Source organism: Prionailurus bengalensis, chromosome A1 (genome assembly GCF_016509475.1).
Source record: "Prionailurus bengalensis isolate Pbe53 chromosome A1, Fcat_Pben_1.1_paternal_pri, whole genome shotgun sequence".
Taxonomy (NCBI): Eukaryota; Metazoa; Chordata; class Mammalia; order Carnivora; family Felidae; genus Prionailurus; species Prionailurus bengalensis.
The window spans coordinates 211611061-211635132 of NC_057343.1; the positions used below are offsets into that span (position 1 = coordinate 211611061).

Sequence of the window (24072 nt, forward strand, 5' to 3'; positions counted from 1 at the left end):
TTTACCTGATAGAGGAAATGGAAGTCATTGGATAAGAACTTCTTTACCTTTTCCCTGGCTTAAAATAAAAACCTTGTTCTGTTCCCTTTCTTTCCTTTTCTCCCTTTGCACGTGGTTCCTCTTAGGCTAAAACCTTGCTCAAGACTGTCATCTTTTAAGAAAATTTAATAAATTCTTTACCCTGTGCCTTTCTCTTGATTATTATTCTTTTTCTTCCTCTTTACCCCCAAGTTTGGTATCTCCACTTACTTACTTCAGTTGTTTTTAAACCTTTGCTAGCTTTTCTGGATTTGCTCCCACCAGTTCATTGACATTCTTTTTGTCTTACTAGTGATGTCCTGGTTATTGAACTTACTGGACATTTTAGTCCTTGTCTAACTTGATTTCTGGGAAATTTTTGGTGCTGACTTCTCCTTTAATGCATCTGTACTTCTTTGGCACTTATGACTGCCATTCTCCCCCCTGCCCCTTCTTCCTATCCTGATGGCTACTACTTTGTGTCTTTTGAAGGATGTTATATTTTAGTCACTGCTTAAATAGTGGTGTTTTTATATATTACCCTCTGGGCCATCTTTCTCTCACTCCTTTTTTTTTTTTAATTTTTGATAGAGACAGAGTACAAGTGGGGGAGGGGCAGAGAGAGAAGGAAACACAGAATCCGAAGCAGGCTCCAGGCTCTGAGCTGTCATCACAGAGCCCGACCTGGGGTTCAAACTCACTGCGAGACCATGAACTGAATTTGGACACTCAACCGACTGAGCCACCCAGGCGCCCCTCTCTTTCACTCTTTATAATGTCTCCAGAATAGCTGATTAATATCTCTGGTTGAACTTAGATCGTGGACTCCAAAATATTTATATCTAACATTGATCTTGTTTCCACACTTACCCGTATTTATATTCTCTTCCCACTGCAGCCACAGTGACTTCTCTGCTCCAAATCTTATGGTGGCTCTCTTATCTAACTCAGAGTACAGTCTAATTCTTTATTCTGGCTAGGGTGACCAACTCATCCTGGTTTGCCAAGGACTTTTCTAGTTTTAGCACCAAAAGTTCTATGTCCTGGGAAAATTGTCAGTCCCAGGCAAACTGGAACAGTTGGTCTCCTTCGCTGTGATATGTAAGACACTACGTTTTCTGGTTCCTGATTATTCTTTGTCCTTTTCTCCTGTTATTTTTCTCTTATTTGAGCCATTCTACCCTCTACTTGAATGTATCCATTGGCATTAAAAATGTAACATGTCTGAGTGCCTGGCTGGCTCAGTCCGTAGAGCATGTGGCTTTTTTTTTTTTTTTTTAATGTTTATCTTTGAGAGAGAGAGAGAGACAGAAAGAAAGAGAGGGAAGGAGGAAGGGAAAGAGAGGGAGACAGAGAATCCTGAGCAGGCTCTGCACCATCAGTGTGGAGTCTGACATGGGGCTCGAACTCATGAACGGTGTGATCATGACCTGAGCTGAAATCAAGAGTCGGGTACTTAACCAACTGACCCACCCAGGTGCCCCATGTGAGTCTTAATCTCAGAGTTGTGAGTTTAAGCCTCACATTGGGTATGGAGCCTATTTAAAAAAAAAAAAAAAAAAAAAAGGTTCATTTGCAGGCATGTTACTTACCTCCTTTGCCCTCCCCTACCATACTTGATGAATGGAGTCATAACCTGTGCTAAAGCTGTGACCACCTGTCCTTCATCCACCCCCCCACCCCCACCCCATCCCCACCTTACCACACTGGTCTATGGATCTAATTCTGAGTTCTTGGGATCTTACCTTTGAGTCCATCTCTTGCCATCGTCACTGGTAATGAACACCGTGTAGGCGTTTATAGTTTGTTGTTTAAATTACCACAGTAGCTCCCAGTCTTGCTCTTTCCAACCCATCCATTACACTTTGTCTTCATGTTACTCCAAAGTACAAATAGTGTATCCACTCCTAAATTAGAGTCTTTTAGGCTTTCCCATGAGTTTTAGGATACATTGGAAATTCCTTAGTATAATAGTATGATCTTTCACCATCTGTTGCCTATTTGCTTTCTAGTTTAATCTATCCTCATTTATTGTATGCTCTTCAGTAAAAAACAAAACAACAACAAAAACAACACCTCTAGGAACAACCTAGGATTCTTCCTAAGGCTGTTTCTTTTTTTTTTTTTTTTTTGAATCGCATCTTTTCTCCTAGTTTTGTTGAGATATAATTGACATGCAGACTGCATAAATTTAAGGTGTAACACATAATGACTTATACATAATGTGAAATGATTGCTACAGTAAATTTACTTATCTCATATAGACATGAAAAAAAAGGGCTTTTTTTTTTGTGATGAGAACTCTTAGGATCTACTCTTTTAATAACTTTCAGATATACTATACAGCAGTGTTAACTGTAGTCATCCTGTTGTCCATTACATCCCCAGTACTTACGGTCTTATAAGTGGAAGTTTGTACCTTTGACCATCCTCACCAGTTCCTCTACTGCCCACTCTGACGGCCGTTCTTAAGTGCAAATGTTCGATCTGAGTGTCTGCTGACACCATGGGTGGAGGCTTTTCCTCTGGTGAGGAGCTTTGCTGATATTTAAGACAGTAAGATTTGAAAGAATAAGTGAAAGAGTTCTCCAAAAGGCCCATATTCTTTTCATGTCTATATATGCGCTTTTGTCCAGAATGCCCTTATACCACATACTGAGTTGTGTAGTTGTATAATTGTTCATTCATGACTCTGGTGCATCTTGTGGGCTCTGACTATAATTCCCTGTAGAGAATGCTTATCCTTTCATATCGTTTTCTGCTTGGTTGTTTGTCTCCTTCATTACACTAGACATTTCTTGAGCATAGGACTTTGTATTTTAATTTTTCTGTTGCTTTTATAGTATTATACATAGTCCATAGACAGTAAACCTTTGAACTGAATGATTAATTAAATGCTTTTAGGGAATAGGGCTAGGACCCCAACCTAGCTGAGTAAAAATTTCTTGAGCATAAGTTATTGAGATCATTGGTTCAGTAAATATTTTTTTGACTGCTTTCAGTGTTAATGCATGTATATTTTAGAAATTCTTATGGCATATTTTTATATTGTTAAGAGATTCTTTAGTGGTCACATTTCATACAGTTTGTTGAGACATATTTTCCTTTAAAAACCTGGCTTAATAGTCATAAGCTTGTGGAGATTTTGAAAGTGGTAAACAGACACTACTGCTTCTCTAATTTCTACCTAGAATAATAGGCTTTAGAAGTCCTTTGGTTTCTCTTCTTGCCTACAGGCGAGAAATGTATTAAGCCACCTAGCTTGTTCGGTAATTCAGGTTGTCTGACTTCTTTTTCTTAAGCACTGTGGTGACTCACAAGCCTTAATCCTAGAAGTTAATATTCAACTTAAATTTCCTTTCCTCTATTAGTTATCAAATGCTGCATAACAAATCAAACCAGAACTTAAAGGCTTAAGTAGTAAAAATCATTTATTATCTCTCCTGGTTTCCGTGTATCTGGAATTCAGGAGTGGCTTGGATGGGTGGTTTGGCTTGAGATCTTTCCTCATAAGGTTATAGTTACATGTCAGGTGGGGCTGCAGGCACTTGGAGGCTTGACTTGGGCTCGGAGATACCCTTCTAAGATGGTTCACTCATATGGTCATTCACATGTAAATTAAATATATAACTTCGGTTTGTCTCGTTTGTATTCTGCAATCATCTACTGAACTTTTAAATAATAATGACATTTGAATGCTTAATAATTAAAATAGGGTATACGACATGTAGTAGCTGGCCTACAAGATAGCTGCCTAGCATTTACACCTTTATGTGGTTACCTCGCCCCTTCTGTATTCAATCAGGACTGGCCTATGGAATATGGTATGACAGTGTGTAGATTCTAAGGCCAGGTCATAAATGGTATTCCAGCTTCTGTTTTGGTCTTTTGGATTGTACATTCTGGGGTAAGTCAGCCAGCATGATGTGAAGATAGTCAAGCAGCCCTATGGAGAGGCTCACATGCAGAAGAATTGAGGTGTCTTGCCAATAGCTCACACAATTTGCCAGCCCTGTGAGTGAGCCACACTGAAAATGAATCCTTCAGGCCAAGTCAGACCTTCAGATGCTCACAGCCCTAGCTGATATCTGACTATAACCTCATGAGAGATTGTTCTCTCTAGGATGTTTTAGACCTCCAGTTGACCCTAGCTGGTATTGTTCTATCAAATGACTGTTGACACCTTTTATATACTTAGCACTATGTAAAGTGTTGCAGGGAGTATAGAAATTAAAGGCAAGGCCTAAGTGTCTTAATTTCAGTGTTGATCCACTCAGATAAAGAAATTGACTAGTCACAACCTTGTAAAAAGGTTTTTCTCTGCTCTTCACACTTAATGTAGTTATTATGAAGAGTTTGTTTTGCAAAGCCTACTCTCAATATTTCCTTCAAGATCAACGCATCATGTAATGATGATTGAGCTTTCTGGATACCTTTTCTCATGTTAGGTGCCATATTATCTCATCTTTCTATAGCAACTATAGGCAATCTTAACACTTTGTAATTTGCAATTTTTTAAAAAAAATTGTCTCTGCATCAAGCTCTTTTTTTTTTAATGTTTATTTTTGAGAGAAAGAGTGGGAGAGGGACAAAAAGAGAGGGAGACATAGAATCTAAAGTAGTCTCTAGGCTCCGAGCTGTCAGCACAGAGTCTGACATAGGACTCGAACTCATGAACCACAAGATCATGACCTGAGCCAAAGTCAGACACTCAACCAACTGAGCAACCCAGGCACCCCATACATCAAGCTTTTAACGCCTTGAAAAGGAGTTAATTCTTCTATATTTTTTTTAATAAATGAAGGATTGCATTGGATTAAGCTTTATGATTTCTCTTTATGACTTGGAATATCTTAAATGACATTTAAAAGATTTATGGTTCACTTTTGAACCATAAATAGTTTGATTCCTCAGAATAACCTTTTGAGATTGGTGGTTCTATCACCCTTTTAGAGATGAGGAAGCTGATGCTAAAATGACTTGCCTAAAGTTAATAGATAAATATTATAAAAGTAGGATGCAAATGTCACTCTACCATCAGATAATTTTATAGGGAAATGAATCAGTGGCACATTTGCTGTTATTTTTTAGTTTCACTGTAATGTGGAAACTTAAGTAGTTTTGTGTATCATGGCATTAAAGCTGTATGTAAAATCACTTTGGTCTTTCTGTTTGGTCTTTCTGTCTTATTGAAAATACAGAAAACTTTGTAGCAAAAAAATGAAGTATAGAATAAAAATTTACAAAATTTTATGTCTGATTTTTATAGCTTAGTGATACCTTTTGAATTAATTTTTTTTTCCTCTTTCTTCCCTTTACACCACTCCAAATCTCTTAAAATAAAGGTCTGAGGGTCATTTATGTCTTCCTGTTCGATATACACATTCCTTTCCAGAAGCCTTACAGAAGTTCTATCGTGGTGAGTTCAGGTAGGAATTTCTTACAGTTGTTTTACAAATAATGTTAATAAATATGTGCTATTAAAAATGCTATTGGGGGCGCCTGGGTGGCGCAGTCGGTTAAGCGTCCGACTTCAGCCAGGTCACTATCTCGCGGTCCGTGAGTCCGAGCCCCGCGTCGGGCTCTGGGCTGATGGCTCGGAGCCTGGAGCCTGTTTCCGATTCTGTGTCTCCCTCTCTCTCTGCCCCTTCCCCGTTCATGCTCTGTCTCTCTCTATCCCAAAAATAAATAAAAAAAATAAATAAATAAAAAAAATAAAAATGCTATTGAACAGTACAAGTTGGATAATATTTGGCTTAGTCTGTAGTTACAACAGTAACCATAAAAAGTAATAAACTAGCTGAGTCACAAACATCTCTACCTTACTTTCTTCTAGTCCAGGTGGAACTGTCCAGAAACCCTGACAAGTGCCCTTGGCCTGTAACATAATTGCACGTGGAGGGGTTTTCTCCATTAGTGAGATAGAGGCCACATTTTTACTTTTTAAACCTGGTTCTGTGTTCTTAGCAGTTTGGTAGAAAGATAGTTAAAACTGTTGGCTAAAATTAAGTGTTCAAATTCTGAGATTTTATATTTTTTATCCTCATCTCCCATCCGGAATGGCTGAGGGTTGGATTTACTCCACTATGCTGAAGGTTCCTGATGTCTTTATTTTACATATTAAGTGTATCTTAAGCAGGGGGATGTTTTTTCATATTTTTTTTCACTTACTGTGTTCGGAGGCCAGGCTGTCCTGAAAAAAGAAGGATGGGGGGAGGAGCTGAGATGGGGTTGGTGATGATAATAGAGTGAGCCAAGTTGGACTACTTTTTTATTTCCTGATTTAGACTAGATTTTTATTGTTGGAGAAAGATTTTTCTCTGTTTTTTGTGAAATTGTATTAAGTCTTCTTGACTTGTGGAATCATTAATAATGATTCCAGTTTCTATTGATTTCAGAAGTTTGGCACCTCTACAGGTGACCAGTTTATAGCTACCAAATGGGAGTATATTTTTATATGCTAATCTAGCAGAATCTGTCCCACTAACTTTTTGACACATCAGTTTTTGGTTTTGAAATTAATTTTACCTGATTTTTTTTCCTTTTATCAAAAATGTTTAAATTTTAGGTATAATCTTAAATGTTACAATATTTGTCATTGGTTTCTTTTTTATTATTAAAAAAAATCATCATTACAGAATTTTAAGGGAGGGAATTTTGTCTAATCTGACCACCAGAACACAGTATTATTTTAATTTCAGAGTGCTTTCTTTTCTTCATGTTATGTTTTTGTATGAGCAAAATGCAACTATATCTAACTCAGTATCTTAGATTTAATGGATATATGATAAAGAATTTGGCTTTAATTCAGTTATGTGTGAGATTCTATATAAATACATTAGATATTTCTGTTATAATTGAGAGACCTAATCTCTAAATTGGTCTTTGAGTAGGAACCTGTGGGTTTTGGATGTTTCTGGTATAATTTGTTCATGGGATAACTAGTTTTTAATATTTTTATTTTTTTAATTTGGTGAAATTATATCTAATTCTAAAAATACTTTATTCTATCTTAAATTAATTTGATTTTCCTTCACTCTTCTAAGGTGGTTATGGAGGCAACGAATCAGATTGTACCTTGAAGGGACTGGCATAAACCCTGTTCCCGTGGACCTTCACGAACAGCAGCTGAGTTTGAATCAACATAGCAGAGCCTTCAACATTGAAAGAGTCCATGATGAAAGTAGGTGGATTGGGAATTAGATGTGTTTGGAGCAATATTTAACTTCGAGTTCCTTTGATTTCTAATTTCTAGAAGTAATAATTTATAATTATTTGAGGATTTTAGTGCCACTGACCATACTTAAGAAAATACAGTGAACTACTTCAGGTGTAAAATTTAATGACTAGATACTGAAATAAGAAGTAAGCATATTTCCAGAAGAAATGTTATCTAGGATTGAAAACTTGTTGATTATGGAAGGACTATAAATGTCTAAGAGAATAGTTGATATTTAAGGACAGATTCTTGGCCTTAATCTTTGAAATGTCAAAAAGGAAAAAGAAAGCAGTAGAAATAAAACGAGCTAGTATGTAGATTTCATCATAATTATACACTTGTATAGTTGTATTTAAATGTATTCACCACAGTTATGCTCATTGATTTAAAACCTTTTTGTTGAGAAATTTTGCATCTTAGCCTTAAGATTTGTGTTTCAATCTCTGTAAACTGCTAAGAGAATATTAGCATAAGGTGATATGCAGTTTTTTGTTATGAGTGTTCAGGTGAATTCTCAGTTGTGAGTTAATTTGTGGGTTATAATTTAACCATATTTTCCCACTTTTTCCAGTAACTATAAGATTTTTATGATACAAGAAGATCCCAAGAGATATACTAGATATCTACGGACTCCAGGAAAAGATATTTTTTTGTCCTGTGTTTCATTTCTTGGCTAAACTTACCAGGAAAAGCTACCTTTAAATATCTGTTTTGTCTCTGTCTTGTCGTGGTACCTGATGTTTATTTATGGTCATTGTTCTCAGAGTTTTTCATGGTGATTTAAAGCTTTTTATTTTTCAGTTTATTTATTTATTTTGAGAGAGGGAGACAGAGTGCGAGCAGGAGAGGGGCAAAGAGAGGGAGACTCCCAAGCAGGCTTCCAGCATCAGCACACAGAGCTTGCACAGGGCTTGAAGTCACAAAACCATGAGATTGTGACCTGAGCCAAAATCAAGAGTGGGATGTGTAACCAATTGAGCCCCCAAGGCACCCCCCATGGTGATTTATAGGTTTATATAGGTTAGGATATTCTTAAACTATGTGTTCATGTCATGTTTTAAAGATGCTCCCCCCACCCAATCATATGCATATGGATTTCTATTACTGTTTTTCAAAGACTGCAGTAAGATTTAAATTTTTAACTAAAAGTTTTACTTTATCCCTCACCAAAAGAAGTTATTGCTACCACCAGAGATGTTTAAGATTTGGCTCTGAAATTCACCAACTACATTATAGGAAAGCTATAGATTGATATTCAGAGATTCATTGCTCAGATTCCTGTCTCAGATTTACCGTTTAGTTTGTAAAACTAAATATATATAGAAACAAAATCACATAGTTATTAACTAAGTAACATCCAGGATGTTCACATCTGATTAATGTTTTTCTAGAAAAAGAAGAGAAAATGTTCAAAATAAAAAAAACACAAGAGAATTTCTCAAAATGTAGGCACCATTCTTTGAATTGAAAGGACTCACAAGTAATGGTAACAGATTTCAAACCAAGGTATGTCAGAATATTAGGGATGAAACAAAGCTCCTGAAAGCTTTCAGAGAGGAAGTGGTGGTGGTGATTGTGGCTGAAGTAGGTTATTTTATATATAAAGAATCTGGAATCAGAATAGTTTCAGAATTCTCAATAGTAACACTGGAAATGACTATGCTTATTGTAATAATTATTTTTGTTAGAAGCAATTATATGATATTTACCTGTGTCTAGGCACTATTTTAGAGGGCTTTTTTGTTGAGTTTTGTTATTTTTATAGCTTTATGAGAAAAAATTTAGGAAGATTTCAAATTGTATCTCATTTTTTTCTATTTAAATTCTCAGCAAGTTGGTAGGGAACATTTCTTAGGAGGCTGCCATTAGGAATTTTGAAATATTGGAGTAGATTTGAGAGTATAAATATGCTACCATGTTTTATCCTGGATTTAGCTTTCTAATAATATATTTATATTTATGTGGTTTTTTTTTAATTTAACTTCAAATTAGTTAACATCAGTATAGTCTTGGCTTCAGGAGTAGAACTCAGTGATTCATCTCTTACATAGGATACCCAGTACTCATGCCAAAAAGTGCCCTCTTTAATGCCAATCACCCATTTAACCCATTCCCCTACCCACCTCCCCTCCAGCAACCCTCAGTTTGTTCTGTGTATTTTAGAGTCTCTTATGGTTTGCCTCCCTCTCTGTTTATATCTTATTTTTCCTTCCCATCCCGTATGTTCATCTGTCGAGTTTCTCAAATGCCACATGAGTGAAATCATATACCTGTCTTTCTTTCACTGACTTATTTCGCTTAGCATAATACCCTCTAGTTCCATCCATGTTGTCTGTTGTAACTTAAAAAAATTTTTTTTTAGAGAGAGCATGAGTGGAGGAGAGGGGCAGAGGGAGAGCGAGAGAGAGAGTGAGAGCGAGAGAGAGAAAGAGAGACAGAATCCTAAGCAAGCTCCACACTCAGCACAGAGCTCTATGTCAGGCTTGATTTCATGACCCTGGGTTCATGACCTGAACCAAAATCAAGAGTCAGATGCTCAACTGACTGAGCCACCCAGGCTCCCCTAGCTTTCTAATTTAGAACCAAAGATTACAGAGGAAAAAAAAAAAATTCTAGTGTTGTGTGTGTTTAACTTTTCAGCTTAAGAAAAATCTATCCTTTATTGGATTGTATTTATGTACAAGTTGTTAAAGGATATGTTCAAGGGAAGGTAGGGTTGGTATATTATTATTTTTAAAATTTTTCATCACATAAATTAGTAACTTTATTTGCAAGTCTAGTTGTATTAATTTGGATAAGTGAATTGATTTGATAAATAATCCCAGATTCTCAGTGGCTTAACATATTGAAAGTTTATTTCTATTTCATGTCACTGTCAACTGGGTGTTGAAGAACTTCCAAACAGTGCCTCCTACCATCTTCTAAGGCCTCTGAGTTTTCTATTGGATCCTCTGTAGCTTGTGGAAAGAAGAAAGAGCATAGAGTATCTTAAGGCAGGTTTTAGGAGCCAGGCTTTATCACTACTTTTCCTCATATTTCATTGGCCATTACTAGTCTCATGGGTGTACCCACTGCAAGTAAACCTGGAAACATAGTATAGCAGCATGGTGGTGAAAGAGAATTGTACATGTAGTGGTCCCTGTTACTAGTATAACAATTCTATATTTAAAAATACAAATTATAATTAATTTTGTAATCCATTGTTTTGGATAGAAAATTGTTAATTGTCCTTTACATGTCCTATTGAATTAAGTTATAAATGTACAGTTTCATTGGTTAGGTAATGTTTGGTAGTAGTCAATTAGCATGAAAGAAAATATAGGCAGAATTAAGATGATTAATGAGACCTGAAGCAATCTTAATTTTCTTGTTTGACAAAGGGTTCTAGGTGAAATTCAGCAAGTACACACAATAAAAGTGCAAAATGGAAAGGAAAATTTGGATAGGGAGAAATGGGAATAGAGGCAGAAAGTCAAGACTATATAAAATACATGGTTTCAGTTTGGTGAGAAATCAGATTTATTAGTAATATTTAGTGAGTACCTACTGTTAGTTTGGCATTTGCAGAAAATCTGTGGGGAGATGTAAAACAAATTCCATTAGGAATTACCTTGCATAGGGGTGCCTGGGTGGCTCAGTCAGTTAAGCCTCTGACTTCGGCTCAGGTCATGATCTCACAGTCTGTGAGTCTGAGCCCTGCGTCAGCCTCTGTGCTGACAGCTCAGAGCCTGGAGCCTTTTCAGATTCTGTGTCTTTCTCTCTCTCTCTGCCCCTCCCCTGCTCACACTCTGTCCCATTCGCTCTCTCTCTCTCTCTCTGTCTCTCTCTCTGTGTCTCTCTCTCCCTCCCTCCCTCCTTCCCTCCCACCCTCCTTCCCTCCCTCCCTCAAAAATAAACAAACACTAAAAAGAAAAAGGAATTACCTTATGTAAAGAAAAATAATTTAAAGAATAAAATTTAGTTTTTTGCATTTGTAAAACTTAAATTTTGACATGTGTGAGAATGATAGATCTAGTACCAAATTAAGACAATTTCAAAAGTTAGGTTTTATAATCTTTAATGTGAATTTGATTAAACATATCACATTTTTTGATATACCTTTTTGTGTCAAGTTTTTTCAGCTATATTATGAGATTGAGCTGATCACGTTAGCCCATCGTACAATTTAATCAGATAACAAGTTTTCTTATGGTCTTTGGCATTGTATGACAACTTGTTATATTCAAAAGCATCGTTGGGTCCCCCATAGACTGTTAAATCCAAAAGAAATGAGATACGTGTAATTAGTGTCTAATAAACATATAAACAGGAATATAGTAATAGGGTAGCAAGTCAGGAGAATATTAGATCAGTGGTTGTGTTGGTGACAGTGGTAGAGATTTTATCAGTATATGAGGTGTATAGTGTGTATTAGATATTTATTACTGCATAACCAATCACCCCCAAATTTAGCATCTTAAAACACAAATATTTATGATTTCAGAGATTGTGAAGGTCAAGAATCCAAGAACAGGTTAGCTTGTTAGTTCTGGTTTAGAGTCTTTTGGGAGGAGGATCAAGCTGTCATCCAGGACAGCAGTATCTGAAGACATCTGGGACTGGAAGATGTGCTTCTCAGCTCCTCACATAACTGTTAGCGGGAGGCTTTAGTTCCTCACTATGTAGGCCTCTTTATTGGACTGCTCATGAAGTCTCTCCCCACCCCCCCAACCCCCCAGAAGCCAAGTGATCTGAGAAAAGAGGCTGAGGTGGAAGGAAGCCAGGGTGGCTTTTTAAACCAAATCTCGGAAGTGTCGTACCATCACTTGTATCGTACCCTATTTGGTCACATAGACCAAACCTAATATGCTATCAGAGAGTTACACAAGAATGTGAATACCTGGAGGCAGGAATCACTGGGGACCCTGTTAGAGGCTAGTTACCACAGTCCAGGTAGACTTTCAAGCTTTGACTTAGGAGAAAGCATGGAGGAGACAGAGAAGGGAACTTGTTCCACAATGCTTGCCCAGCGAGAGTTGGGTGCAATGAATCTGCTTTTGGTGACATTGAGAAGATGAGGTTGGCATTTCCAGTTGGGAGACTGATAAAAGATAAGTAAAAGAAACCATTTGAAGGTGACAGTTGCAATTTTAATCAAGAAAGCAGTGGGAATCCTTTGGAGGATTTTGTGATGAAGTGAGGTTTAAATATCATCAAGGCAGATTACATAAACTGTGCATATAGCCTTATAGAATAAAAAAAAAAAAGACATTTTTCAGAAGTCATGAAAGGAGATGTGGCAGTGTTCCTTCAGGACTACTATTGCTAGAAACACTCTTGAAGTTTTCTATTTTAAAAAAAGAAATCTGATCTCTAATAATAACTGATTTGGTTTCCAGTATGAGCCATGGGTGTAATTTGCCACTTAACTTCAAAGTGGCTCTCCTCTGGAAGTACTTGATCATTTCTACCTCTGAAGCTTTTAGAGAGAAATTAAATGTGACAACAAAAATCTTATGAGAAGAATAAATATGTATTTTCTCGGTCTTGAAAAATTGTTTCAAGAAGAATTAAGGCTTATTTTGGAGAGCTAGAGGCTTCATTGCAGCAGTGTTAGGTGACTTTGAGGTTCATATTATGAACATTTTATTTATTTTTTAATATTTTTATTTTTTATTTTTTTATAATTTTTTTCGCATTTATTTATTTTTGAGAGACAGAACAAACAGAGCGTGAGTGGGGGAGGGGCCGAGAGGGGAGGGGGACACAGAATCTGAAGCAGGCCCCAGGCTGTCAGCAGAGAGCCTGATGCGGGGCTCAAATCCACGGACCCTGTGATCATGACCTGAGCTGAAGTCAGATGCTTAACCGACTGAGCCACCCAGGCGCCCCAGTTTTTTCATGTTTTATTTATTTTTGAGAGAGCGAGCGAGTGAGCGTGAGAGAGTCAAATGAGCATGAGTAAGCGGGGGAGGGGCAGAGAGAGACAGAATCTGAAGCAGACACCACACTGTCAACACAGAGCTGACACGGGGCTTGAACCCATGAGTGGTGAGATGATGACCTGAGCTGAAGCCGGATGCTGAACTGACTGAGCCATCCAGGCGCCCCTATTATGAACACTTTAAGATATTTTATTTATATGTTAATAATGTTAAAGTATGGATTATAGTGAAAAGTGTGAATATTGTAATGTCTCATCAAATTGAAATCCTAACGTTTCTAAGATTTAAACAAGTTGTCTTGAAAAAATTTTTTTCATCACCTTCAGGACCTGAGGCTTCAGGACCCCAGCTTTTGCCAGTGAGGGCACTAAATGAAGTCTTCATTGGGGAGAGTCTATCATCCAGGTACTTTTAAACCTGTGATCTTGAGTTTGGAATTTAATGTTTTAGTATTTTTTAGATATTTATTCAATTTCTATAACTTAAGAATTATGAATAATTAAGGTGGTAGAAGTAATAGAAGTGAATTATTAAATGAAATATTTCCAAAACCCTCTCACACATTTATAATACGTGTTAAGGGGAAAGAAGGTTCTATGACCAAAAAAGTTTGTGAAACCCTAGATTAAACAAAAAGTTATTTGGGTCCTGTTACTGCAGAGCCTTTAATCTATCATATAGGTGGCTTTATAAATGTTTAACAGAATGATATACTAGGCATACATTTGCAGTTGTTACAAACTTTTGTAGACAGTCCATATCACAACTTCCCTACTAATTATCTTAATAGTGTCCCTTAAGGTAGATTTGTTTGCTTATTTTTATCCAGGATCTAGTTAAGGATTATGCATTGCATTGGCCATCATGGCCCTTTAGAATTAAGAACAGTTCCTCAGTCCCACACTGTTTTTTCATTCATGACATTAATATTTTGGAATAGTCTAACCCAGTTGGTTTGTAGAATATCCCTTGTTTTAGATTTGTATGATTTTTTTCCTATGCATGATGAGATTCATGCTAAACATGTTGGGCAGGAATACTACTTGGTGCTAATTGTATCCCTTATGCAACATCGTATGTCAAGTATATTGACAGTTTAAGATTTGTAACCATTATTAGCAAATATTAAGGTTAATAAAGTTCTTCATTAGTATAAAAATAATAGTATTTTATTACTGATGAAATCTGTTTTGTGGGTGTTGAGTATAACTTAGGCTTAAATTGTCAGAATTTTGTTTCAAAACTTTTCGTGTGACATTAGTTACCAGTTGTAAAATGACTGCAATAATGTAACGTTAATTTAATTCTTCATTGTCATTTAGAACTTGACTTTGCATTTTTCTAGATGTAAATGAATTAGGAGTGGAAAATTAGAGATGAATCTGTCCCACTTTGCTGCTACCAGAACCATGTGACCCTTTGAAGATCATGTAGTTGATTCCCTAGTTTACTGAGAGTTCCATGTATTCTGGAATTCTGTTCGTTGTCCTGTCTTTTCATAAGAAGTTTAATTATGATGAGAAATGTTTGTCTTAATTAAAGAAGATATCTCTGTTTTAGCCAATCATTAACTCATGTAGTACTGAAAAGAACAAAGCCTGATTCAGCAGCATGCTTTGGACAATCTTTTTTAGTTATAATTATTTTGATTAATGTAATTTTAAATTTATTCAGTAAAAATATATTGTGTACCTGCTATGTGTGACATGCGAGTCACTAGGGATCTTATTTTTTTTTGGAGCGTGGTAAAATGTGTAATTTTTTAAAGTATTAAAAGTAAAAGTTATTCTTCAAAGGAATCCTAAGCATACATTCTTTACAGAACGTAAAGTATAAATATATTTATTTTAACATAGTAATAAGACTGACACTATACATAAGATTTTTTCTTTTGCTATATACCAAGTTTGAAGCAATATGGAAATGAATCATGGATACTTTTATGTGATAAAGAAGGCAGAAAATGTATCTCTAATTAGTGATATAATTTAGTCATGATTACTAAAAACAGAAGGCAGAAAGCAACAACTTTAAATGAAATTGAAGAAATTTCTACATTAAATAGATGACAAATGAAACCTTGCCATTTGTGACAGCATGGATGGACCTAGAGGGTTTATGCTAAGTGAAATAAGTCAGTTAGAGAAAGGCAATTACCATGTGATTTCACTCATAATGTGGATTTTAAGAAACAAAACAAATGAACAAATAGAAAAAAAAGAAACAGACTCTTAAATACAGAGAACAAACTGGTGGTTGCCAGAGGGGAGGGGTGGTGGGTGAAAGAGATAGAGGGGTTTAAGAGAGCACTTGTCTTGATGAGCTCTGAGAGATGTATACAATTGTTGAATCATACGGTACATCTGAAACTAATAGAACACTGTTAATTATACCTGAATAAAAAAATAATAGATGACAAAGGTAAAAATGTTTTGTAAGTTTGTGTTTATCCTAGAGAAGCCATTTAATGGCTTATGTTATTCGGTTTGTATATTTTAAAAGTTGTAACTTCTGAGAGCTTCTACTAGTGTTGCTTTATAATTTGTACTTACTAAAAATTAAATAACTTATAAAAGGAGGAAAACTGGGATCAGTTGACAGACTTTTGGGAATTCAGTGAAGTCCCATTAGATTTTAGATTGAATGTTGTTTTCTGTGGCAGCAGTGATTTGGTTGGTTTATCTCCTAAATAATGTCTGATGCTGCTTCTTTTTGTGTTCTTTGAGCCTCACCTTATATCCTTACTAAGATCAGGAGAGCAGTGGGTTCGCTTCTGATGCTATTGAAAAAGTCCTCACTATTGGAGGTATTAGAACTTACTTTTAAAGAATCTATGACATAGACCCTTAGCTGGAAAGGAAATGAACACTTGATGCCTGCTGTGTGTCAGGCACTGTGTGTATTACCGCATTAAACTCTCATAGCAACCCTGTGAGAAAGGGTAGTTGTAATTATCAGTGAAAAAACTGAGATTTGAAGAGTTCAAATGACTTGTCCATGGTCATATAATTAATTAGTTAGCATTAGAACTGTCATATAAAACCCAGTATTTCTGATTCCAGGTCCTGTACTGAGGCTTCACTATGCCCTGAAAACTTAAGTGCTTTGCTTGAAAAATATGAAGTGCAGCAATATTATTCCTGCCTCATTTATAATGTTCTTACATTTAAGAACATTTTAAAAGCCCAATTTTTTTTTTCTTTTCTCCTATTTGTTCTAACCTAGAATGTCTTATTCTTGGGCTGTAGCAGTGGAGAATTTAAGAAGAAGTATCCCCACTCTAAAGGGACTGTGAGTTTTATTGCTGCCTTAAAAAAATAATTTCCCTGAAAAAAAATTTCTGAGTTGACTAATCTTGATAAACCTGCATGTGAGAATGACACTAAATTTGCTCATTGTTTTGGACTCAACACCTCTTACCTGACTATACTTTTCTTCCTCTCCAGCTCTGCTTCTCTCCTGTCCCCACTTAACTCTAATCAATCTTTTGTTTCAGTGTGATTCTGGCATAATAGCAGCCATTCCTGTAGAGTTGACTGGCTTGTCTGAATGTAATAGGCTCCTAATATGCCTAAAATTCCCAACATTCTAGGAAAACATAACAAAGCTATGAAATAGATTAAATGTGAATATTAGGCCTATCTTTTATGAAGAATGGTGACTTCAGAGAAAAAATGAAAAGGAGTTGTGCCATGTAAAACCTTTAAAGATTGAATTTGGCAGGAGAAATTGAAAGGGTTAAAATAAGAGATAATATTATCCATTGAATGTTAGTGTTTGCAAGCCTAATAATTGTCATTATTGGAAAAGCTATATTAAGAGTTTAACTTTTTTATCTGTTGGGCAAAAATAACCCAGTGTTGATCAATGACACCATTATTTTAAGATACAGTTTACAAAATAAGCTTTTACATGTTTCAAAAGTTTTTTTGAATAATTGCAAATTTGTATGTTCATACAGTTAAGGAATAGTGCCATTTTTTCTGGTGTCAGAAAACCCATTTGATTTAATATTTATGAAATACTGTAAGAAATAGAAATCTCTAAAGAAATTATAGTTTTAGTTTTATTCCTAGTTTTGCCCACTGATGCAGTACTGAGAATTTTCTTTAGAATTTTATCTCTCTTAGCCTACTATCAATTCAAAAGGCACATTAACATGTAACTTAAAAAACACGAGTTGACCAGGAACTGTTGGTAACTTGAAGGATTAGATACAGATTGGGATATATCAAGAACTATCTACCAAGAATGAAACTCACTTAAGAATGGTATTTTCTTTTTGAATTCTGAAATAAGGATCTGTATGTGTTAGAGTCCATAAAAACAGTAGAAGCAATCATAGGTAAAAATTTATAAGGAGCCCTTGTTTGAAATGTTAAAATACTGATATAAAGGAGCATATGGATAGGAGAGGGATGCAGTTTTACAGATTTTTTTTTTTTTTTTTTTTTTTTTTTACTTTTTCACTTAATCAGTATTGGTATTAGCATCATGGTGTGCGTGCCTAAGTCAGGTATGTCTGAGTCAAGCTGGCCCACTTAGAGTTCATTAGTTCTGAAGAAACGGTGTTTGTCTTATTTACCGTGAGCCATAAATTCAGCAAATCCAGTTTTATATTCTCAATTCTTAGGGCTTCCTACTATGAGATTTCAGTTGATGATGGTCCATGGGAAAAACAGAAGAGTTCAGGGCTCAATTTGTGTACTGGAACAGGATCAAAGGCCTGGTGAGTACCTTGGGATGTTACTTATTGACTTTTGTGAAATATTTTAAGTAATGTAATTTACTCGATGCTGCATATCGGTGTATCTAAGGCCTCTGAAACGCAAGAGGTAGCCTGGTGTTATGTTGGTTGGCCCAGTTTCTGCTTTACTCATCAGTTGGCTCTAGAAGTCCTGCCTGGACTTCTTAGATTAGAGCTATAGCCTGGATTTGGTCATTTTTTAGCCTGTTGCCCTAGGTTTGTAAAGAGAAAAAAGAAAATGTTTTGGGGGGACTGTATTGTTTTTAAATGAAAAATATTTTAAATAATAGTAAAGAAATGAAAACAACTACAGTAACAACAACAAATGTCCTGGAGGTTTGTGCGTCAAAGGCTTAACTAGAGATAACTTGGGCTCCTGTATCTTGTTTACCCTATAACCTCTCTTTGGGTAATGGCTTCGCTTCTTGGTACACAGACACGGATGCCTCCCAGACTTTTATCTGTAGCTATCTTGTTTCCTGAGCCCAAACTTCTGTTCTAAAATTACCTACTAAATAGAATGTTAATAGACCTTCAAATTCAACACATTCAAAACTAAATTTATTATCTTCAGGTTTTTTTTAAGGTTTTATTTATTTATTTTGAGAGAGAGAGAGAGAGAGAGCGAGCAAGTGGAGGGGCAGAGAGAGAGGGAGAGAGAGAATCCCAAGCAGGCTCCACACTGTCAGCACAGAGCCCATGTGGGGCTTGAACTCAGGAACTGTGAGATCATGACCTGAGCCAAAATCAAAATCGGACACTTAACTAAGTGAGCCACCCAGGCGCCCCCATCTTTAGTTTTTCTTGCTGTGATCCCTGTATTGCTTAATAATATCACTGTTACTGTGAGTTCATGCTCTAGAGAAAAAACAGTACTCCTTAAAACCTGGCTCTTACTTTTGAGTCTCCCTGTTCTCCTCTTTACATGTACTGGTCTCTGAATCCTGCCAGTCACGCTTCTGAAGTCCTTGCCCCTCTTTTTCAGTTTCTACTGCTGTGTGGTCTACTGCTCTATGCCACACTTCTGTTTCTGCAGTTTCTACTGCTGTTTGGTCCAGGCCCATCTTTTTAGTGAATAATCTTTGTGCCTCACCCTTTATTCTTCAGGCTGTCGTCCATACTGCCAACAGAGTAATATTTCTAAAATGTAGATAAATTTGACTATTCCTTTCTGTGCTGTAAAGGCTTCATTGACTTCTGACTGTGTTCAGATTAGTCTGTGTGTAAGACCCTTTAAATAAGAAACTTCATCAGCCTATTGTTGCCTTACTCTAACCCATTGGCACAATGGGGACACTGCAGGCTACTTGCAATTCTCAGCACAAGCCACATTGTCTCTGGGCTTTTTGTTTTTGCTCAGTGCAACTTCTTCCTGCATTGAATGCCTGAACATTTTCTACTTTCCTTCCCCTGGCTGAAAAATCCAGTCTTCAAATGTCATTCTCTGTAGGGAATCTCTACTAGGACCTAGTTCTTTTCATCAGCATAATGAATCCCCTTTTGGTGCATCCCAAGCACTTTTTCGTAATAGCACTTTGACAGCACTTACCACATTATTCTCTAATTACCTAATACCCAGCTGGTTTGAGCAACTTGAGGTATTTGGCATGGTGACTAGTGGTTTTTTTGTTTGTTTAGTTTTTGCATGTATAGCACAGTACCTAATACATATTCTCTCATTTTTTTTTTCAAATAAATGACTACATGCTTACAAATACAGCTAGCAAACACAGTATTAATCTGTGATTTTAAGTTTGGATAGTTTAAAATGGAGTTTTACTTCCCATTTTTTCGGTGTTTTTAATACTTTTTATTGTGGAAAAACTTAAAGATCTGTAAGAGTAGGCAAAATAGTATAATCAATATCTGTGTACCCATTAATCAGTTTCAATAATTATCAACACATGCCCAATCTTGTTTCCCTTTTGTCTTCTTTTGTCTCATAATACTTTGAAGTAATTTTCAGACATCACAGTTCATTCATAAGTACTTAGTAACTTCACATCTTTTAAAAATATCCTAGTCTTAGCCAAATAAACCTTTGGAGAAAAATGAGAAGTATCATTTTAAAATATTGGTTAATATTTCATTTTCCTGAGGGGGGCCAGTGAGAACTACATGTCTAAAATGACTTTAACAATAGTTTGCAAAAGTAATTTAATAATCTAAGATGCTATAAAATTATTTTGTAGCCCTCATAAAATGAAAACATTAGTTAATTGCTTTAATTTATCATAACATCTTTTCTGCTCAACATGATATGTTACTTGGTGAAAACTGGATTGAAAATCAGAAATGGTTTCCCAGATCCTTCTCCCCTTCTCCTAGAATTCTCACCGCCCCCTCCCCCCCCCCCCCCCCCCCCCCTGCGCCCCCATCGTGGGCAAAGCGGTATAATTGAAAAGAGTACTGGCCTGGAAGTTAGAGAGACCTGGCAAAATCACCAACTAGCTTTGTGATCTTGTACAAGTTTCCTTTTCTGAAAAATGAGGGGAAATGGACTGTGATTCTGTAGGTTCTGTTGTATGCAGTAAATACAAGCTATCAGTTATTTAGCCCCTGTTACTTTGAATATACTGTGGTAGGTACTTTTTATACATTGACTATAATTCTTACAGAAATCCTGCAAGAAAGTGGTAGTATCCCTGTTTTATAAAGTAGAAATTGAGGCTTCACAAGGATAAACAATTTAGGGTGAGGTCAGAACTAATGTCAGAACCTGGATAAAAAAAAGCTCAGGTGTGCTTGACTAAAAAGCCAGTGCTTTTTTGACTGCCAGCTTTTTAATGTTTATTTGAGAGAGATAGAGACAGAATGTGAGTGGGTTAGGGGCAGAGAGAGAGAGAGAGGGAGACAGAATCTGAAGCAGGCTCCAGGCTCTGAGCTGTCAGCACAGAGTCCGACGCGGGGCTCCAACTCACAAACCGTGAAATCATGACCTGAGCCAAAGTCGGGTGCTTAACTGATGGAGCCACCCAGGCGCCCCTGACTGCCAGCGTTTAAATGCAGAGGGGGAGCTGTCTGTAGAAGCCGCTGGTTCAAAGATGTGTCACTAGGTTGTATTGAAAAATTATTAAGGTAAACTTGGCTGATCTTAGTGAAACCGTGGTTATGCTAAAGGCAGTGAATAGGCTTTTGACTTTTGCACTGGGGTGTGTGTGATTTTATTTTTTTTTATTAGAAAAATTTTTTTAATGTTAATTGATTTTTGAGAGAGAGAGAGCATGAGCGGGGGAAGAGCAGAGAGAGAGAGAGAGAGACACAGAATCTGAAGCAGGTTCCAGGCTCTGAGCTGTCAGCACAGAGCTCGATGTGGGGCTCGAACTCACAAACCACAAGATCATGACCTGAGCTGAAGTCAGATGCTTAACCGACTAGCCACCCAGGTGCCCCTGATTTTGAGTTTGTTTTCAACCTTTCAGTAGTAAGAAGAGCATAAAGGATAAGAGCCATTAGGCTTGCTTGTAAAGCAGTCCTGCCCTCCATTGCCACACACCTTATAGTTGAGTCCTGTGTTCCCATTGGATGTGAATAAATGTGGCTTAGATTAGAATTTCATTCATTTCTGTGTTGCTTAATAAAGTCTGATGTCTAGAACTCTGTCACTAACTATATCCTATCCCTGCCACCTTGATTACTCAGCCTCTTCTCTCTTCAGCCTATGTAGCTTGCTTGCTTCTAATGTTCTACCTTACTCCCTCCCATTGCTGATTGTTCTTTGCCTGTGATTGCGTTTTCCCATTCATCTTCTGTCCTTTTTCTCTTCAGAAAATGGAGAGAAGAGAAGCCTAGGGGCCAGAAGGACTGAGGAAAGCTGTACATTTCCATACATTAATAACTTTTATCAAACTACCATTAACAAAATTTTTTTTTTAACGTTTATTTATTTTTGAGAGAGTGTGAGCAGGGGAGGGGCAGAGAGAGAGAGGGAGACACAGAATACAGAGCCTGATGTGGGGCTCCAACCAACGAACCATGAGATCATGACCTGAGCTGAAGTCAGATGCTTAACCAACTGAGCCACCCCGGTGCCCACCCCCCTTTTTAAAGTTTATTTTGAGAGACACTGAGACAGCACAAGTGGGGGAGGGGCAGAGAGACAGGGAGACAGAGAATCGCAAGCAGACTTCATGCTGTCACTGCAGAGCCCGATGCGGGGCTCAAATCCACAAAACCATGAGATCATGACCTGAACCTAAACCAAGTCAGATGCTTAACTGACTGAACCATCCAGATGCCCCTTGAACTACCATTTCTAAGCGCTTTCTTTGTCTGAGCTAAATATGTTAAATTTTCAAATACTCTGGAAGTAGGTGATTATTTTTTAAAGTTTATTAATTTATTTTGAGAGAGAGCATGTGTGCGATTAGGGGAAGGGGCAGAGAGAGAGGAAGAGAGGGAATCCCAGGAAGGCTCTGCACTGATGTGGGGCTCAAACGCATGAACCATGAGATCATGACCTGAGCTGCAATCAGACGTTTAACTGACTGAGCCACCCAGGTGCCCCTGGAAATACGTGATTTTATTTTCGTTAATAGAGTAGTAAAGTCTCAGAAGTTTCCCAAAGCCATATGGCTAATAAATGGTGAAGACAGACTTTAAATTCTGTAGACCTTACGAATCACTGGAAAGAAAGGAATAGAATAGCTTATTTCTTTTACTCTTCTTTTTTTTTTTAATTTATTTTTTATTTTTTAAAATTTAAATCCAAATTAGCATATAGTGAAACAATGATTTCAGGAGTAGACTCCTTAAAGCCCCATACCCATTTAGCCCATTCCCCCTCCCACAACCCCTCCAGCAACCCTGTTTGTTCTCCATATTTATGAGTCTCTTCTGTCTTGTCCCCCTCCCTGTTTTTATATTCTTTTTGTTTCCCTTCCCTTATGTTCATCTGTTTTGTCTCTTAAAGTCCTCATATGAGTGAAGTCATATGATTTTTGTCCTTCTCTAATTTCACTTAGCATAATACCCTCCAGTTATATTTCATTCTTTTTGATTGCCGAGTAATACTCCTTTGTATATACTCCACATCTTCTTTATCCATTCATCCATCGATGGACATTTTGGGCTCTTTCCATACTTTGGCTATTGTTGATAGTGCTGCTATAAACATGGGGATGCATGTGTTCCTTTGAAACAGCACACCTGTGTCCCATGGATAAATGCCTAGTAGTGCAATTGCTGGGTCACAGGGTAGTTCTATTTTTAGTTTTTTGAGGAACCTCCATACTGTTTTCCAGAGTGGCTACACCAGCTTGCATTGCCACCAACAATGCAAAAGAGATCCTCTTTCTCTGCATCCTCACCAACATCTGTTGTTGCCTGAGTTGTTAATGTTAGCCATTCTGACAGGTGTAAGGTGGTATCTCATTGTGGTTTTGATTTGTATTTCCCTGATGATGAGTGATGTTGCGCATTTTTTCATGTGTCGGTTGGCCATCTGGATGTCTTCCTTGGAGAAGTGTCTATTCATGTCTTTTGCCTGTTTCTTCACTGGATTGTTTTTTGGGTGTTGAGTTTGATAAGTTCTTTATAGATTTTGGATACTAACCCTTTATCTGATACGTCATTTGCAAATGTCTTCTCCCATTCTGTCGGTTGCCTTTTAGTTTTGCTGATTGTTTCCTTCACTGTGCAGAAGCTTTTTATTTTGATGAGGTCCCGATAGTTCATTTTTGTCTTTGCTTCCCTTGCCTCTGGAGATGTGTTGAGTAAGAAGTTGCTGTGGGCAAGATCAAAGAGATTTTTGCCTGCTTTCTCCTTGAGGATTTTGATGGCTTCCTGTCTTACATTGAGGTCTTTCATCCATTTTGAGTTTATTTTTGTGTATGGTGTAAGAAAGTGGTCAAGGTTCATTCTTTCTTATGTCGCTGTCCAGTTTTCCCAGCACCACTTGCTGAAGAGACTGTCTTTATTCCATTGGATATTCTTTCCTGCTTTGTCAAAGATGAGTTGGCCATACGTTTGTGGGTCCATTTCTGGATTGTTATGTTCCATTGATCTGAGTGTCTGTTCCTGTGCCAACTTTTACTCTTCTTTTAATTCTTGATACTAGGAGATAAAAGTTTTCCTATGTGACCCTCTCCTTGCTTTGACTATAAAATATGGAAATGTATGACTTTGGATAAGATAGTTGTTATAACTGATAAACCCCCACTCAG

General features: G+C 37.0%; 1 protein-coding gene across 2 annotated transcripts in view; it reads left to right on the plus strand.

The window, feature by feature from the left end:
- NADK2 (NAD kinase 2, mitochondrial) overlaps positions 1–24072 on the plus strand; it is a 49054-nt gene that overhangs the window by 14831 nt on the left and 10151 nt on the right. The window contains exons 5-9 of one of the 2 annotated variants that reach the window (XM_043599839.1): positions 5364–5447; positions 7065–7201; positions 13488–13566; positions 16387–16452; positions 17795–17890. In XM_043599839.1, coding sequence (XP_043455774.1) covers positions 5364–5447; positions 7065–7201; positions 13488–13566; positions 16387–16452; positions 17795–17890 — 462 coding nt within the window. The remainder of the gene's footprint in view (positions 1–5363; positions 5448–7064; positions 7202–13487; positions 13567–16386; positions 16453–17794; positions 17891–24072) is intronic. The other variant, XM_043599846.1, reaches the window with a different exon arrangement.